At 36.2% G+C, this 18,150-nt stretch overlaps 1 protein-coding gene across 5 annotated transcripts in view; it reads left to right on the forward strand.

Annotated features, from left to right (window-relative positions):
* The window catches only part of SREK1 (splicing regulatory glutamic acid and lysine rich protein 1), a 46,527-nt gene extending 34,704 nt beyond the window's left edge, over nucleotides 1-11,823 (forward strand). For 4 of the 5 annotated variants that reach the window (XM_042940416.1, XM_042940431.1, XM_042940425.1 and 1 more), the window contains 2 exons: nucleotides 8,419-8,563; nucleotides 9,632-11,823. In XM_042940416.1, the coding sequence (XP_042796350.1) occupies nucleotides 8,419-8,563; nucleotides 9,632-9,781 (295 nt within the window). In that variant the 3' untranslated portion in view covers nucleotides 9,782-11,823. The remainder of the gene's footprint in view (nucleotides 1-8,418; nucleotides 8,564-9,631) is intronic. The other variant, XM_042940419.1, reaches the window with a different exon arrangement.
* The last annotated feature ends 6,327 nt before the right edge of the window (nucleotides 11,824-18,150 follow it).

Genomic DNA, 18,150 nt, shown 5'->3' on the forward strand with positions numbered 1-18,150 from the left:
GTGTGTGAGCTGGGGGAAGGACAGAGGGGGGAGAGAGAATCCCAAGCAGGCTCCATGCTGTCAGCACTGAGCCCGATGTGTAGCTTGATCTCAACACAGGACTGGGCTGGATCTCATGAACCGTGAGGTCATAACCTGAATGGAAATCAAGAGTTGGATGCTAAACTGGCTGAGCCTACCAGGTGCTCCAAAAACTTAAATTTTCCAACACTAATTTGATATGTTGCCTTTTCAGGTACTGAGTGTTTCTATTTGTGTTTGGGTCTGTTTCTGGGCCTTCTCTGGAGTGGTTTGATGATTCATGCCAGTGCCCCATGATTTTTATTATTTGGTTTGTGTAATATTTTTTTAACATTTAGTAGGGTCGATTCTCCTCCACACTTCTGCTGTTTTTTTGAGCTTTCTTGACCATTCTTGTGTGTTTTTCCATTTGAACATAAGAGTCAGTTGTTGAGGTTCTAAAAGTAAACTCTGGTGATGATGTGAATTATAGTTGCATTAAATTTCTTTCTTCCTTCCTTCCTTCTTTTCTTTTCTTTTCTTTTCTTTCTCATATTTGTTACTTTTTTCTTCCCAGTTACTTAAATTCAATTTAGTTAACACTTAGTGTATTGGTTTCAGGAATAGAATTTAGTGATTCATTACTTACATACCATGCTCAGTGCTCATCACAAGTGCCCTCCTTATGCCTATCATCCATTTAGCCCATCCCCCACCCACCTTGCTTATCAACCCTCAGTTTGTTTTCTGTCTTTAAAAGAGTCTCTCTTGGGGCGCCTGGGTGGCTCAGTCGGTTAGGCGTCCAACTTCGGCTCAGGTCATGATCTCACGGTCCACGAGTTTGAGCCCTGCGTCGGGCTCTGTGCTGACAGCTCAGAGCCTGGAGCCCGTTTCAGATTCTGTGTCTCCCTCTCTCTCTGCCCCTCCCCTGTTCATGCTCCGTCTCTCTCTGTCTCAAAAATAAATAAACGTTAAAAAAAAAAAAAAAAAAGAGTCTCTTATGGGGGTGCCTAGGTGGCTCAATTGGTCAAGCATCCAACTTTAGCTCAGGTCATGATCTCATGGTTCATGAGTTTGAGTCCCACATTATACTCTATACTGACTGTGGAATGTGCTTGGGATTCTCACTCTACCCTTTCTCTTTGCCCCTCCCTCACACTCACACTTTCTCTCTCCCTCCCTCTCTCTCTCTCTCTCTCTCTCTCCAAATAAACAAATAAACTTAAAAAAAAAGTTAAAAAAAATTTAATCATTAAAAAAACTCTCCTGGTTTGCCTCCCTTTGTATTATTATTTTTCCATCCTTCCCCCATGTTCATCTTTTTGTTTCTTAGATTCTACATATGACTGAAATCATATGGTACTTGTCTTTCTCTGACTTATTTCGCTTCGTGTAATACACTCTAGTTTACTCCGTCCACGTCATTGCAAGTGGCAAGATTTTATTCTTTTTGATCGCTGATTGTATATATATGCCACATCTTTATCCATTTATCAGTCGATGGACGTTTGGACTCTTTCCATAATTTGGCTGTTGTTGGTAATGCTGCTGTAAACATTGGGGTGCATGTGCTCATTTGAATCAACATTTTTGTATCCTTTGGGTAAGTAAATACCTAGTAGTCCAATTGCTTGGTCACAGGGTAGTTTATTTTTAACTTTGTGAAGAACTTCCATACTATCTGAGTAGCTGCACCAGTTTGCATTCCCACCAGCAGTGTAAGAGGGTTTCCCTTTCTGCACATCCTTGCCAATATCTGTTGTGTCCTGAGTTGTTAATTTTAGCCATTCTGACAGATGTGAGGTGGTGTCTCATTATGGTTTTGATCTAAATTTCCCTGGTGATAAGTGATGTTCAGCATTTTTTTCATGTGTCTGTTAGGCATTTGTATGTCTTCTTTGGAGAATCTTCTTTGATAAGTTATCAGTTCTTTATAGATTTTGGATACTAGCCCTTTATTTAATATGTCATTTGCAAATATCTTCTCCCATTTTGTCAGTTGCCTCTTAGTTTTGTTGATGGTTTTCTTCGCTATGCAGAAGCTTTTTATTTGATGAGGTCAATCATCAAAAGTCAGCACTGAGCCCGATGTGTAGCTTGATCTCAACACAGGACTGGGCTGGATCTCGTGAACCGTGAGGTCATAACCTGAGTGGAAATCAGAAGTTAGATGCCTAACCCACTGAACCAATTGTTCATTTTTGCTTCTGTTTCCTTTGTCTCTGGAGACATGTTAAGTAACACCTTGCTACAGCCGAGGTCAGAGAGGTTTGCTTCCTGTGTTCTCTTCTAGGATTTTGTTCCTGTGTTACATTTAGGTCTTGGGTCCATTTTGAATTTATTTTTGTGTGTGGTGTAAGAAAGTGGTCTAGGTTCATTCTTCTGCTTGTTGCTGTCCAGTTTTCCCAGCACCATTTGTTAAAGAGCTTCTTTTTTTTCCATCAGATATTTTTCCCTGCTTTGTTGAAGATTAGTTGACCATATAGTTTTGGGTCCATTTGTGGGTTCTTTATTTTGTTCCATTGATCTGTATGTCTCTTTTTATGCGAGTACCATACTGTCCTGATAATTACAGCTTTGTAATACAAGTTGTGGTCTGGAATTGTGGTGCCTCCTGCTTTGTTTTTCCTTTTCTTTCTTTCTTTTTTTTAAAAAAAATTTTAATGTTTATTTATTTTTGAGAGCGGGAGAGAGCACTAGCCGGGAAGGGACAGAGAGAGACGGCTCCAAAGCAGGCTCTGCTGTCAGCACAGAACCTGATGTGGGGCTTGAACTCATGCACTGTGAGATCATGACCTGAGCAGAAGTCAGATGCCTAACCCACTGAACCACCCAGACGCCTCTTTTTTTTCTTTTTCTTTTTAAAAAAGTTTGTTTGTTTATTTATTTATTGAAAGAGAGAATCTCAAGTAGGCTCCATGCTGTCAGCACCGAGCCCAGTATGGGCCTCGATCACCACCTGAACCAAAACTAAGAGTCAGAAGCTTAACTGCCTGAGCCACCCAGGCACCCCTTGCTTTTCTTTTTCAATATTACTTTGGCTGTTTAGGGTCTTACCAGGTTTCATACAAATTTTAGAATTATTTGTTCTAGCTCTGTGAAAAATGCTGGCGTTATTTTGATAGGGATTGCATTGAATGTGTAGGTTGGTTTGGGTAATACAGATATTTTAACAGTATTTGCTCTTCCAATCCATGAGCATGGAGTATTTTTCCACTCCTTTGTGTCGTCTTCATCTTTTTTCATAAGTGTTCTGTAGTTTTTAGAGTACAGATCTTTGACTTCTTTGGTTAGGTTTATTCCTAGGTATCTTAAGGTTTTTGGTGCAGTCGTAAATGTCATCTACTCCTTGATTTCTCTTTCTCTTGCTTCATTATTGGTGTATAGAAATGCAGCATTTCTGTTTGTTGATTTTATATCCCGCGACATTGCTGAATTCGTGTTTTGGCAGAGTCTTTCTGGTTTTCTACATAGCGTATCATGTTGTTTGTCAAGAGTGAAAGTTTGACTTCCTCCTTGCTGATGTGGATGCATTTTATTTCTTTTTGTTGTCTGATTGCTGAGGCTAGGACTTCAAGTACTATGTTGAACAACAGTGGTGAGAGTGGACATCCCTGTGTGTTCCTGACCTTAGGGGAAAAGCACTTAGTTTTCCCCATTGAGGATGGTATTAGCTGTGGGTCTATATGACTTTTGTGATGTTGAGGTATGTTCCTTCTATCTCTACTTTCTTGAGGGTTTTTATCAGGAAAGAATGCTGTATTTTGTTAAATACTTTTTTTTGTATATTTTGAGATGATTGTATGGTCGTTATCCTTTTATTTATGTGGTGTATCACATTGATTGATTTGTGGATATTAAACCACCACTGCAGCCCAGGAATAAATCCCACTTGATTGTGGTGAATAATTCTCTTAATGTATTGTTGGATTCGATTTGGTAGTATCTTTTTGAGAATTTTTGCATCGATGTTCATCAGGGATATTGCTCTAATTCTCCTTTTTAGTGGGCAACAGTTGGATTAACTTTATTAACTTAGAAGAAATTTATAGATTTATTAATAAATAAAGCCTTACGATGGTGAGTCTATCCAGGAACATGGTATGTATTTCTACTTATTTAAATCCTTTTTTTTTTTTTAATTTTTTAAATTTTATTTTTAAGATAGAGCAAGCAGGGGAAGGGCAGAAAGAGAGGAGGACAGAGGATCCAAAGCAGGTTAGGTGCTCACAGCACAGAACCTGATGCGGGGCTTGAACTCCGGAACCGAACCATGAGATCATGACCTCATCTGATGTCGGACGCTTACCTGACTGAGCCACCCAGGCGACACTAAATCGTCCTTAGTATTTTTTAGGAGTGCTTCAGTGTTCGTGTCATACAGATTTTATGCACCTTCTGTGTTAATGAGGTCTTTTGTTGTTAATGAGGTCTTTTCTTTCATTATGTCCTCTAATTGGATGTTTTGTGCAAATGAAGGTTATTGATTTCTGTATATTTATTTTTCATCCCATCACCTTAATAATTGGTCAGAGTTTTTCAGTTGGTTTTCTGTGGTTTTCTTGGTATGGAACAGAGAAATTGACAAACTTTGCCAGAGTGTGAAGAGGGGCATGTTTCTCAGCAGGTGTCTTGTGTTTATTTGCTTGTGGGTTATTGTTTTTAGGTGAGAATAATGGAAAGCATAGGATACTATAGTTGTGGGTCATATAAATGTATTTTTAATACTTTGCTCATATAAATTAAAACTTTACTATTATGAACTCAAATAAGACAAAAAGATGGGTTCACAAAGTCATTCCCTCCTCATTTCTTCTACCTTGCGTCCTATCCACCTTCTGTAAGTGATCCATTGTTTTTATCCTTGTGTTTCTTTTGCAAAATTAAGTAGATCTATCTTAGGATTTCTCCTTCAGAATAGACAGCATATACAATATATATACTGTGTGTGAGTGTGACTGTATGTAGCCCCACTTAAACTTTGGGTGTGTGTTTTTTTTTAATTGAGAAATAACCCAAATATCATAAAATTCACTTGTTTAAATGTGCAATTCATTGGTTTTTAGTTAGGCTCACAGTAGTGTCCATGACTAGTCTGACTTCTGTGTCTGTGGATTTGCCAGGTCTGGACATTTCATATATGGACTCATGCAGTACATGTAGTGTTTTGTTTCTGGCTTCTTTGACTAAATGTAATGTTTTCAAGGTTCATGTTTTACCTTGTATCAATACTTCTTTCCATATGTGAGCAATATTCCATTGTGTGGATGAAGCTGTGTTTTATTTATCCATTCTTTAGTTGATGAACTTCTTCGTATTGTTTCTGTGTTTTAGCTGTTAAGAGTAGCTGCTATGGGGGCGCCTGGGTGGCCCAGTCGGTTGAGTGTCTGACTTCAGCTCAGGTCATGATTTCGCAGTTTGTGAGTTCAAGCCCTGCGTCGGGCTCTGTGCTGACAGCTCAGAGTCTGGAGCCTGCTTCAGATTCAATGTCTCCTCCTCTTTGCCCCTCCCATGCTCATTCTCTGTCTCTCAATAATAAACGTTAAGAAAAAAAAAAAAGCTGCTATGAACATTCATGTACAAGTTTTTGTGTGGATATATGGTTGCATTTCTCTGGGATACCTGTCTGGGAGCGGTAATTGCTGAATCCTGTGGTACTCTCTCATTATCTTGTTGAGTAACTGCCAGACTGTTTTCACACATTTACCTTCCCAACAGCGATGTGCAAGGGCTCCAGTTTCTCCACGTATTCACCAACACTTGTTATTGTCTGCTTCTGATTATAGTCATTCTACAAGAGTGTAGTAGCATCTCATTGTGGTTTTGATTTGCATTTTTCTAATGAATGGTGATGTTGAGCATCTTCTTGTGTGCTTAATTGACCATCTCTACCTTTGGAGACCTGTCTTTGCAAGCTTTTTGCCCATTTCATATTGGGTTATTTGTATTATTTATTTATTTTTTTTTAGTGTTTTATTTATTTTTGAGAGAGAGAGACAATGTGAGTGGGAGAGTGCCAGAGAGAGAGAGAGAGAGACACAGAATCCGAAGCAGGCTCCAGGCTCTAATTGTAGTTCTTTAAATTCATTTCTCCTATACCAGATAAATGATTTGCAGATATTTCCCCTATTTTGTGGGTTGTCTTTTCACATGCCTAAAGTTTGTAATTTTGATGAAGACAGATTTATCTATTTTTTCCTTTTGTTGTCTTTGCTTCTGGTGTCATGTCCAAGCAATCACTGCCAAATCCAGTGTCATGAAGATTTTCTCCTATGTTTTCATCCAAGAGTTTTACGGTTTTAGCATCTACATTTAGGTGTTTGATCCAAGCTTTTTGAGTCAAAAAAACTTTGACTCAGGTTTTTAATATAGTATAAGATAATGGTCCATCCTCGTTCTTAATGCAGGAGGATATCCATATCCAGTTTTCCCAGTACCATTTGTTGAAAAGATTGTCCTTTCCCCATTAAATGGGTTTGGCATCTATGTCAGAAATCATTTGAGCCGTATATGTGGAAGTTTATTTCTGGAGTTTCTGCTGTATTCCATGGGTTTATTTTCAGTCCTTATGTAATACTACACTGCTTTGGTTACTGTACCTTTTGTGTAGTAGGTTTTGAAGTTCGGAAAAGCTTTGACCTTTGTTCTTTTTAAGATCGTTTTGTTGATTTGATGTCCTTTAAGATAGTACATGAATTTTAGGATGGGTTTTTCTATTTCTGGTAACAACAGCAATGGGATTTTGATAGGGGTTGCATTGAATCTGTAGGTGGCTTTGGACACTGTTGTCATCTTAACAGTATTTAAATCTTCCAGTCCATAAACATGGGTATTTATTTATTTGTCTTCATTTCTTTCAGCACATTTTTTGCCTTCTTGGTTCAATTTATTCCTAAGAATTTTATGCAGTTTGATGTGGTTGTTCCTTTGACATTTAAGAATTATGTAGAAAGATATACTATGTGGAGTTGCACACATATATTTTATTGTACCTGAAGTTTTAGTTATGGTTAAAAATCTTTCTTTTTGGGGCGCCTGGGTGGCTCAGTCAGTTGAGTGTCCAGCTTCGGCTCAGGTCATGATCTCACAGTTTGTGAGTTCGAGCCCCGTGTCGGGCTCTGAGCTGACAGCTCAGAGCCTGGAGCCTGTTTCGGATTCTGTGTCTCCCTCTGTCTCTGCTCCTCCCCCACTCGTGCTCTGTCTCTCTCTCTCTCTCTCTCAAAAATAAATAAAACATTAAAAAAAAAAAAATCTTTACCCAGTTAGTAAAGAAGTTCACCCATGTTTTCTTCTAGCAGCTGCATTTTATTTTAAAAATTTAGGTCTCTGATCCATTTGGACTTATTTATATATTATGGAATGAGAGGAGATGTAGATCCAGTTTTAGCACTTACCAGATAATAATCCAATTGTCTCCAAACCTTTTACTGACAAAAGATCATCTTTTCTTCAATGATTTGAGATGCCACCCTTGTTAAATTAAATTTTCGTATGTATTTAGATCTATTTGCTAAGTATCTTTGTTTTCCTGGTCTTTGTCTTTATTTTTATTTATTTATTTTTTAAAGTTTATTTATTTATTTCAAGGGAGAGAGGGGGGCACAGGGGGCGGGGGGAGAGAATCCCAAGCAGGCTCTGCACTGCCAGCACAGAACCCGATGCAGGGCTTGAACTCATAAACTGTAAAGTCATGACCTGAGCCGAAATCAAGAGTCAGGCACTCAGCCAACTGAGCCACCCAGGCGCCCCCTGTTTGTCTTTATTTTTAAACTATTCATAGTTAGGAGAAAAAAGCTTAGAGTTCCCTATTAAGATTGATATTTTAAAGTAGAAGGTATTATACCTCTGCTCTGAGTTTTTTTTTTTTCTAATTCTAAAGGTATATTATTTTTATACATGGAACTTGTTCCTTTAGTCTTCTTTTAACTTTCATCTTGAATCGGTGGGTGTCCTTTTAATGGTGAATGATGAGGGCAGTGCACAGTAGGTTGTTTGAAGTCTGAAGTTTTGCTAGTAGTCATTCAACCCTCCATGGGAGCTACCTCTAATTCTTTATCCTTTTCATTCCTGTCTGTTGATTCATTTTTTTGCTTTGAAAAAGTAGGTAAAAAAACCACTATATTTTGTTTTATTTTAATCTCATTATGGCAGATAAATTAATCTTGAACTAAGAAATTGAAAAAACTAAATTGTGTTTTATGTGAACACATGGTGGCCTCTGTGTATCTTTAAAAAGCTAATTGGGGTATGGGGTGGAGTAGGTGGGGTTATAACATCCGTTTGTATTACTTGGTCAAACCAGGTTACTGATACGCCTATTTACAACGTATTAGTGTTAGATAAGGCTGTTTTGTCAACAGCATGGTAGGTCTTTAATTTCTTAGACATTCACTGGCATATATTCTCAATATTCTATAGCAGAAATAAGAAGGATAAAAAGAGAGAAAAAGAAAGGGACCACATCAGTGAAAGAAGAGAGAGAGAACGTTCAACCTCTACAAGAAAGAGTTCTAATGACCGAGATGGAAAGGAAAAGTTGGAGAAGAATAATACTTCACTTAAAGTAAGGAACAGTCATTCAGTGTTTAGGCTTTGAATAATTAATAATTGATATTGTTATTTTTATACAGAACTAGTTTCAGGCCAAAAACTTCTTGAGAGCTATAGTATCTTGTATGTTTTTGGTATTCTTTAATGTTCAATTGATAACTTTTTTAAGCTGAAGTTTTGAAGGGATGAGGTACGAGCTAACTGAAACTCAGACAAATGCATTCCTTATTTTAGAGAGTCCTAGACTGGCATACAAAAAGACTGTCTATAGGTAACGTAGATTTGATTTTTTATATAAGGTTTCTGATTGGGGCCATTTTCCTCAGAATATATCTGTTTCCTGTGAAATACATTTGTTTCAGCAAATTTGACAAAACTTTTTTCATCATTGGTTTTATAATGTATACTGAAATTAGGTTTGTTGAATTAGAATAATCAATGGAAAAGCAAATTCTACCAAGTTGGTTTTGTGGATAAATATTTAACTACTTGTGAATTACATTAATTCTTTTGTTATACCAGTAAGTGTATTTGTATTTGGAAATGAATTATGAGCTCTGGAGCTTTCATGTTCTGGTTTTATTTACGCTTATATTCATAGAGATTTAGTATCATTGTCAAAAATATTGATACCGTCTCTTGAGCATCACCGTGTGTCAGGCACTGTTCCACATGTTCTCACGTAATTCTCCTTTAACTAAGGGCAGAATTGGACTGTTCTTAAGCAGTCTTTGCTAGGATGAATTGTGATTTCCTTTTCTACAGTCTCTGAATTTTGCTTCTTTGGTATGCAGATTACAAATCTATCCTGGCATCTTTGGCACCTATTTAACTCTTTCAACAGATCTGTCCCACTTTTTCAATTAAGTAACATTTTTTGAACACTTAAACTTTCTCAACTATTTTATTCTAATTTACAATTTCCAGAGGACATATTGATACATGTTTGTGTATCTTATTTATCTGAAAAGATAATGGGAGAAAATACTGTTTTATTAAGCTCACTGAAGTACATATACTTTAGCCATAACCAGATGTAATAGCAGACAATATTAAGTGTACAACTTAATATTCATTGTAGGAGAAGGAACACAATAAAGAACCAGATTCAAGTGTGGGCAAAGAAGTAGATGACAAGGATGCACCAAGGACTGAGGAAAACAAAGTCCAGCAAAATGGGAATTGTCAGCCAAATGAAGAAAACCTCTCTACCAAAACAGAAGCAGTGTAGGACTGACAGATGCACCTCTAAACACACGCTGGAATAAAATCCAAAGCTATTAATTCTTCCAACAAGATGTTATACAGTGAAGAAATCCAGTTGAGTATGAAGATATGAACTAACAGCTTTTCTAGTTGTTAGGTGACTTTGTGGCCATCTTGTTACTGAGTAAGAAAATAAAGCATGGACATCGTGAAAATAACAGGTGTTACCCAAACTCCTCATCTTCTAGAATTTGTGCATTTCCATGGTGGCTGACACACTTGTCATGTGGTTTGTTAGTGTTTGCCAAGAACCATTGCAAATAAATGGGACGTCAAAGATCCAAATTTGTACTGTCCACAGAGACTGGAGATAAGCATTGGAGGCTCTTTTAAAAAATGGTTGTTACTGAATTTTGTATTGTTTTACTTTTTTTTTTTTTTTTTTTAATTTCAGTATATACAGATTTGATGATGTGCTTGAAATCGGTGCAAATATATACACACCCTTGTAAGTGCAGAGTATGTAAGAAGTTTTAACATTTACTTCACAGGATTTACGGTGGTTGTGTTAAATTCTCACTATTGTGTTTTCTTTTGCTCACTGTTTAGGACAACAGTTTTTTGTTAAAATAGTTTTACAGACTAAAATTGCTTAAATAAGTGGATTAACAAACAACTGACAATGCATGCTACTGTTCTCTTTCAAAAGGAAGAGCAACTGTATTGAATACTAATAATAATGGATTAGTATTCAGCGTTTAGAATCATTGGGTCTCCTCACAAAGTAAGCATTTCCTTTTGAACTTTTGTTGACATTTCCAAGCTTATTATGAATAATATTGCAGTGTGTGTTGTCAGCTGTAGGTGGCAAAGGTGCCATTATAAAAAGAAAACTGGGTTTTCAAAACGGGCTATGGGAGCACAAGCTGAAGCTTTAGTGCCTTCTACAATGTGGTATACTGTTTTCTAGAATTTTATATGTGCTAGTCATTCTCAATTCATACGGAACTTAGATGGATATTTCATTCACTCCCATAGAGAAAGTGTCCAAAATAGTGTGTCAGAGAAGAGCTTCTTACATAGCTCACCTAACATGAGGGAAGTCCTGCTTTTAAGAATGACTTCAGAGCTTAAAACAACAATGCAGTTTTGGGACCATCAGTTTTATACTGTGATAATTGAATATGAAGCATGTTCTTACTTTACTTAAATCAGAGCGAACACTTTCGTTGTCTCCATTGGATGGCCTTAATTATTACCTCTTAATCATCTTCTCGTAAGTGATGTGCAGAAATTATATGTAAAAGAGAACACGTGAGATTATTTGTTTTAAGGATATGTTTACTTGAGTTTAAAATATAGGTCATCCGTTACTCTTAGGCTCACTTTTTGCAGGAAGTATGCAAGTAGTAAAATGACAACATTGCTAATATTTTCCCCAAAGCCATAACTCATAATTTCAGAAATCTTTTCATTATTGTTATATTCCCCCAAAAGTTATACCTTTCAATTAGCATGTTATTAAAAAAAATCAAGTATAATTATTTTAATGCAATCTAATACAATCAAATTACTCCGTTGCCTTACCTCATGGGAAGAGTTACTTATAGATTTAAAAAGCTGAGTAGCACATCAGTTACTTGGTTTCAACTTGAGTTTTCTTTTAATGTTCATACTATTGAAACTTAAGTATTTGATAGAAAATGGAAAGAATTGCCCTTATTGCAAGTAATGAAGCCTGGTTTGATTATGAAGCTGCTTAATTACTCTTCATGTGTTCAGAATTACTGTGTTTTTTTTCCTTTTTGTCACCGTGTACATTAAAATTTTTGAAAATGCTTTACTATGTAAAGTATAGATGGTCATTTTAATCGTTCAACCACATACGGTTGGCTGGTAAACAGCTTATTCTGATACAAGAATGCTTGGGTGCATATGGAAAGATTGTGAGTGTGTGTCCTGCATCAACAGCTGTCTTATTTATAATATGTAGTAGAATAGAGCAAATGTTTGAATCTTTGTTATTTTTAGTACCATTTCTCTAATAAAGCTAAGTATTTTAGAGGAGAGTATTTGTTTATGCATTTCGAAACAGCATCTTAGTTTATCATGTCTGTCTTGTTTTAGTTGGCATAGAAATTGTTTCAACGTGGAGAAAACATGTTTGTGTGGTGTTTTGAGTTATTTCTTGTACTCTGGACTCAATGTTTCCTTTGTTGGCAGTTAATATAATTAGGTTCCTGCTACTAATTATTTTTCTTGCTGATGATATTCAGTTAAAATAATACTTCTTTTGAAAGACACTGATTTGTAAAAGGAGGACATGAATAGGAATATAGGAGATCCAGAGAGAATGAAACATGTTCTTAAATGTGTTTATGGAAGCAAAGTTTTCTAGGGTCTGGAGGTATTGGAGTGAGTGTGTGTGAGAGAGAGAGATTGAGAGAGAGAGAGAGAGGGAGAGGGAGAGAGGGATAGGTTTTCTTTTCTTTGTTCACTTATAGGAGCCTGGTAGGTTTCCATTTATTTGTTACTTTCTTTCAAGGTATTTTGTTTTTTCTTTAAGACTATTCTTTTTCATCCCAGGTAGATGTCAGGAAAACTTGAGGTAAGGCCAAGAAGACAGTAATTTTATACTTGATCCCTTTTTTAATTACGTTTTTTTTTAGCTTGATTACACAGAGAGTACATTCTGTTCCTTAATTGTGGTTGCTATTTATCATTCTAGACAAATTCTGTTGATCCTCCTGTTTCTTTTCGCAGTGCATGATGAATTATTTATATTAAGGTGGACCTTTATAATGTGACCAGTTTTATGTGTGAAAACAAGTATAAATCCTTAACTTCTGCAGTTGCCTCTGTATTTCTCCATCTAGTCTAATTTATAATTGCAAACACTAGTCAACTTGTGATTTTTAGAATTCTTACATTCAATAGTTTCAATCTATGCCATGTTGATCTTCAGAAGTGTCAGAGGCTTAAATTTTGACATGCTTAAAAGAAAAATTCAAGTTTAGAATCCTTTCTTGTCAAGAAAGTAACTTCATTTGTGATATTATTTGCAGGACCTCATTCATTGCTATATATATGTTGCTATCTTTATCTTAAAACTTTAAAAAGTCTTTAAATCAGCCCTGAAGATACTATTTAATTTTAAGAATTACAATATGTAGTAATAGGCCGTTAATCATTTAAAAAAATCTATTAGAAGTAATATGATTTGATAAAATCATATTTTTATGATTAGTCTTTTTAGTGGTTGACTTAGCTATTAGTATGAATCCTTTTGGAAGGATGCATTAAATAACATTTCAGTGCATTATTTCTTACATTTTCACTAAAAGATAGTATCTGATTTTAACGGACTGGGTTATGAAGTAGAGCCGTGTCCACAAAGTATGTTCCTTATATGTTTAACTATTTTTTCTTTTCACTACCTACATACTTAGTATCCTCACGTTTATTTAGGTAGTGTAATAATTCATTTAAAATGGTTTATTTTCAAATTTCAAAAGTTAGGGCTCTTAAAAGGGCTAAATTAGATTTCTGGAAGCAGTAGCAAGTATAGTGTAATATAAAGTCTTTTAAAATAAAATTGACTTCCTTACCTAATTTTGGGTCTGTGGGTGAGTTTTTCTTAAATACGCTCTTATTGGTGATTTTGCCTGAAGATTGATACCTTATTTTAAAAACAAAAGCTAAAGCTATTGATGGTTTTTTGGTCCATATTCAGTTAGGTTGGTAGTAAGTAATAATTACATTTCTTTCCATTCTATTTTAAGGTATTTTTGTATTTCCTAGCAAGTAATTTATCATAATAATTAGTTTATATCTAAGATAACATTTCTTGATATATTGTTTTTAAACACAGGGTTTTAGTTTGTTTCCTGATTTTTAAATTAACTTTGTATGTAGCTAACATTTTAATTTTGAAAATTGCCAACTTGTGGGAAACTTCACATATTTTACTGCTAAAATTTATTTCCCTGGGATTGGAATGGAATAGTAGTTCTCTCCATTCTTAACTTTCTTTTGCTAGATAATTTCTTGACTCTATGTGCAAGTTCAAATTTATGAAAATCATGCTGAAAGAATTAGAATTGAAGAGATGGAGTTCCATCAACTTGAGGCAGCGTGGTAGGCAACAAATGGTTGGGGGGGCAATCTGCAGAACTCCCTGATTTCCACAGAAGATTACATCTGGGTGTATTGTGTCGTTGTATAGGTAGTTCAGTTTAATAGTTAAATATTCTTCTTAATCTTACAGTAGTGTTCTTTACATGATGCTATGGGTTATCAAGGGAAGAGTTTAACATGTAAACATAAGATGCTGCATAGGTCGTGTATATTTATGTGAGTAGGGCTACTTCTAAGTGGTACTAGTAAAGATTTATCAAATGATGCTGCTATTGTGTTGCTATATTTTTAATAAAATGAAAATCTTAAAATCTCACCACTGTTGAGTAGTAATTTCACTTATTTCTGAGACATTTATTTACCTATTTATGACTTATTTTTTATAACTGAAAGGTGGTAATGGGCTCTTCTAGGGGTGTGTCGTATCTTTCTGGTTTTGGTTTATAAGTGTTGTGCTAGCCCAACAGGATGATGTGGAAAATGTTCCCTCATCTTCAGTTCTCTGAAGGACTTTGTATCAAATTGTCATTACTTCTTCCATAAATGTTAGGTAGAATTTCACAGTAAAGCTAACCTGAGTCTGGAATTTCCTTCTCACATTACAAATCAATTTGAAAAGTATATTTAGGATTATTTATGTTTTTTCTTCTTCTTCTTCTTCTTTTTTTTTTTTTTTTTTTAAATTTTTTTTTTTCAACGTTTTTTATTTATTTTTGGGACAGAGAGAGACAGAGCATGAACGGGGGAGGGGCAGAGAGAGAGGGAGACACAGAATCGGAAACAGGCTCCAGGCTCCGAGCCATCAGCCCAGAGCCTGACGCGGGGCTCGAACTCACGGACCGCGAGATCGTGACCTGGCTGAAGTCGGACGCTTAACCGACTGCGCCACCCAGGCGCCCCTCTTCTTCTTCTTCTTGAGTAAGCTTTGGTGTTTGTGCATCTTCAAAGGCATTTGTTGTCCAGTCTATTCCAAGTCTGTTCTAACTTGTCAAATCTATTGGCATAAAGTTCATGGAATCTCATTCCTAATATTGTTAATATGTTTTTTTTTAATCCGTTTATTGATTTAAAATAAGTCAGATTTTGCTTTCATCAGATTTCCTCTGTTGTTTTTCTTTTTATTTCACTGATTTCTGCTCTTTGTTATTTCTTCTGCTTATTTCAGAATTTATGTATTTCTTCTGCTTATTTCAGAATTATTTATTTATTTATTGCTCTTTCCTAAGTTTAAGTTTTTTTAAGTTTTTTTTTTTTTTTTTTTTTTTTTAAGAGAGAGCATGAGCAGGGGAGGGGCAGAGAGAGAGAGAGAGAGAGAGAGAGAGAGCGAGAGAGGAGACAGAATCTAAAGCAGGCTCCAGGCTCTGAGCTGTCAGCACAGAGCCCAACACGGGGCTCAAACTCAAGGACTGAGATCATGACCTGAGCTGAAATTGGATGCTTAACTGACCGAGCCACCCAGGTGCCTCAATAACTTGTGGTTTTTAGGTGGTTTTAGGTTTTATTGTGTGTGAATTGTAATTTGTCATAGTCTAGTTTAAATTTTTTTTTTTTTAACGTTTATTTATTTTTGAGACAGAGCATGAACGGGGGAGGGTCAGAGAGAGTGGGAGACACAGAATCTGAAACAGGCTCCAGGCTCTGAGCTGTCAGCACAGAGCCCGACGCGGGGCTCGAACTCACGGACCGCGAGATCACGACCTGAGCTGAAGTCGGCCACTTAACCGACTGAGCCACCCAGGCACCCCAATGTCCTAGTCTAGTTTAAAGTGTGAGCTCTTTTTCTAGTTTAAAGTGTGAGCTGGAGTCACTGACTTGAGACCTTCTTTTCTGATATAGGTATTTTAATGCTGTGAATTTCCCTCTAAGTACTGCTTAGGTACATTCAACAAATTTTGACATAGTGTGTCTTTGTTTTTGTTCAATTCAGAACACTTAATTTCCCATTTGGCGTTGTCTTTGATCCATGGGTTATTTTCAATGTGTGTTCAAATATTTGGGCATTTCCACGGATCTTTGTTAGTGACTCCTAACTTAATTCCATTTTGGTTAGTAAATAGTTTGTATGATTTGATTCCTTTTAAATTTTCTAAGACTTTCTTTATGGCTTACAGCGTATCTTCTTAAGTGTTCCATATGCACTTGTTAAGAATGTATCATATGATTCTTTTTGAGTGAAATAATCTAATGCCAGTTAGGTCATGTTGACTGATGGTTTTGTTGTTCTTATCTTCTATGTCCTTACTGATTTTCTGTCGTTGCTAATTTTTAAGGTCGGGGTCTTGAAATTCCTTGATAGATTGTGGATTTTGTCTTTTTTTTTTTAGTTCTTTCATGTAGTTCTTTCTGATTTTGCTTTTGTATTTTGAAACTCTTAAGAGCTCATGAATGTTTGGGATTGTTAATGTGCTCATGTTGAATTGACATATCATTATTTAGTTGTCCTTTTATTCCTGGTAATATTCTTTGCTTCAAAATCTTCTTGTTAGGTTAATCCTAGCAGGAATTTTTTAAAAATTTCACATTAGCATAGTATTATCTTTTCCTATCCTTTTACTCCAGACCTGTTTGTGTTTATATATTTTAAGTGTGCATTTTGTGGGCAGCATAGATTTTGGTTTTGCCTTTTTATTTAAAAAAAAAAAAAATTCTTTTAAATGTTTATTTTATTTTTAGAGAGATGGAGGGAGGGAGAGAGTGGGGGAGGAGCACACAGAGGGAGACACAGAATCCGAAGCAGGCTCCAGGCTCCAAGCCATCAGCACAGAGCCCGACGCGGGGCTCAAACCCATGAACCGTGAGATCATGCCCTAAGCTGAAGTTGGACACTTAACCGACTGAGCCACCCAGGCACCGTTTGCCTTTTTCTTTTTTAATCCAGTCTCCCTATGCCTTAGTTGGGAGTGTTCAAACCAGTTGCATTCAATGTGAATATTGGTGTCATTATAATTAAATCTACCATCTTAAGTTTTTGTCCCCCTTTTTATCTGCCTTCTTTTGGACTACTTGAATATTTGTTATTACTCCATTTCATCCTTTTTGTTGTCTTCTTAGCTACAGTAACTTGTGATTTCTTTAAATAATTTTTTTTAATGTTTATTTTAGAGAGAGAGAGAGAGACAGAATCTGAAGTAGGCTTCAGGCTCTGAGCTGTTAGCACAGAGCCTGACTCAGGGCTCAAACTGATGAAGGGTGAGATCACAACCTGAGTTGAAGTCAGACGCTTAACCAACCGAGCCACCCAGGTGCCTCAATAACTTGTGATTTTTAGGTGGTTTTAGGATTTATTGTGTGTGAATTGTAATTTGTCATAGTCTATTCTTAAGTAATATGCCACTTCATTTATAGTGTAAGAACTTTGCAATAATGCTTTTCTATTTTTCCTACTTGCAGTTTGTGCTTTTTTTGTTAGGCATTTTACTTCATACATGTGTTAAAGTCCCCACAATACACTGTTAACAAGTTTTGATTAAACAATTTTAAAGAGATTTTGAAGAAGGGAAAAGTCTCAGATATTTACCTATCTACTTAGAATTTATGGTGTTCTTCATTTCTTTGTGTAGATCCAGGGTTCTACTTGGTACTGTTTTCCTTCTGCCTGGGACGTCTTTTAACATTTCTTACAGTTCAGGTCCGCTGGTAATGGATTCTCTCACCTTTTTCAGGCTGAAGTTTTTATTTCAACTTAATATTTTAAAAGATATTTTTGCTGGGTATCGACTTCTACAGTGACTGTTTTTTCCTTTTCACTTTCCACTGTCCACTGGTTTACTTTGTTTGCAGCAAGAGCTCTACTATTGTTATTGTTCCTCTACCCAGAAAGTAGCCTTTTTCTTGTGATCACTTTTTTTTTTATGCAGTTTATTTTCAAGTAATCTCTACACCCATTGTGGGATTGAACTCAGGATCCTGACATCAAGCATCACATGCTCTTCTGACTGAGCCAGCAGGTGTCCCTTCCTGTGACCACCTTTGGGATTTTCGCCTTTCATTGGTTTTAATCAGTTTATATGCCTTGGTATTGTTTTTTTTTATGTTTAAGTGCTTGCGGTTCCTTGTGCTTCTTGGGTCTGCATGTTTTGAGTTTTAAGTTTGGAAAATTTTTAATCATTTCTTCAAAAACGATTTCTTTCTCCTCCCCTCTTTGTAGTCTCCTATTAATGTCTGTTGTCCCGTGAAGTTGTCCCACTGCTTGCATCAGTCTTTTTTTTCAGCTGTGTGTGTGTGTGTGAGAAGAGAGAGAGAGAGAGAGACTTTGGA

Source organism: Panthera leo, chromosome A1 (genome assembly GCF_018350215.1).
Source record: "Panthera leo isolate Ple1 chromosome A1, P.leo_Ple1_pat1.1, whole genome shotgun sequence".
Lineage (NCBI taxonomy): Eukaryota > Metazoa > Chordata > Mammalia > Carnivora > Felidae > Panthera > Panthera leo.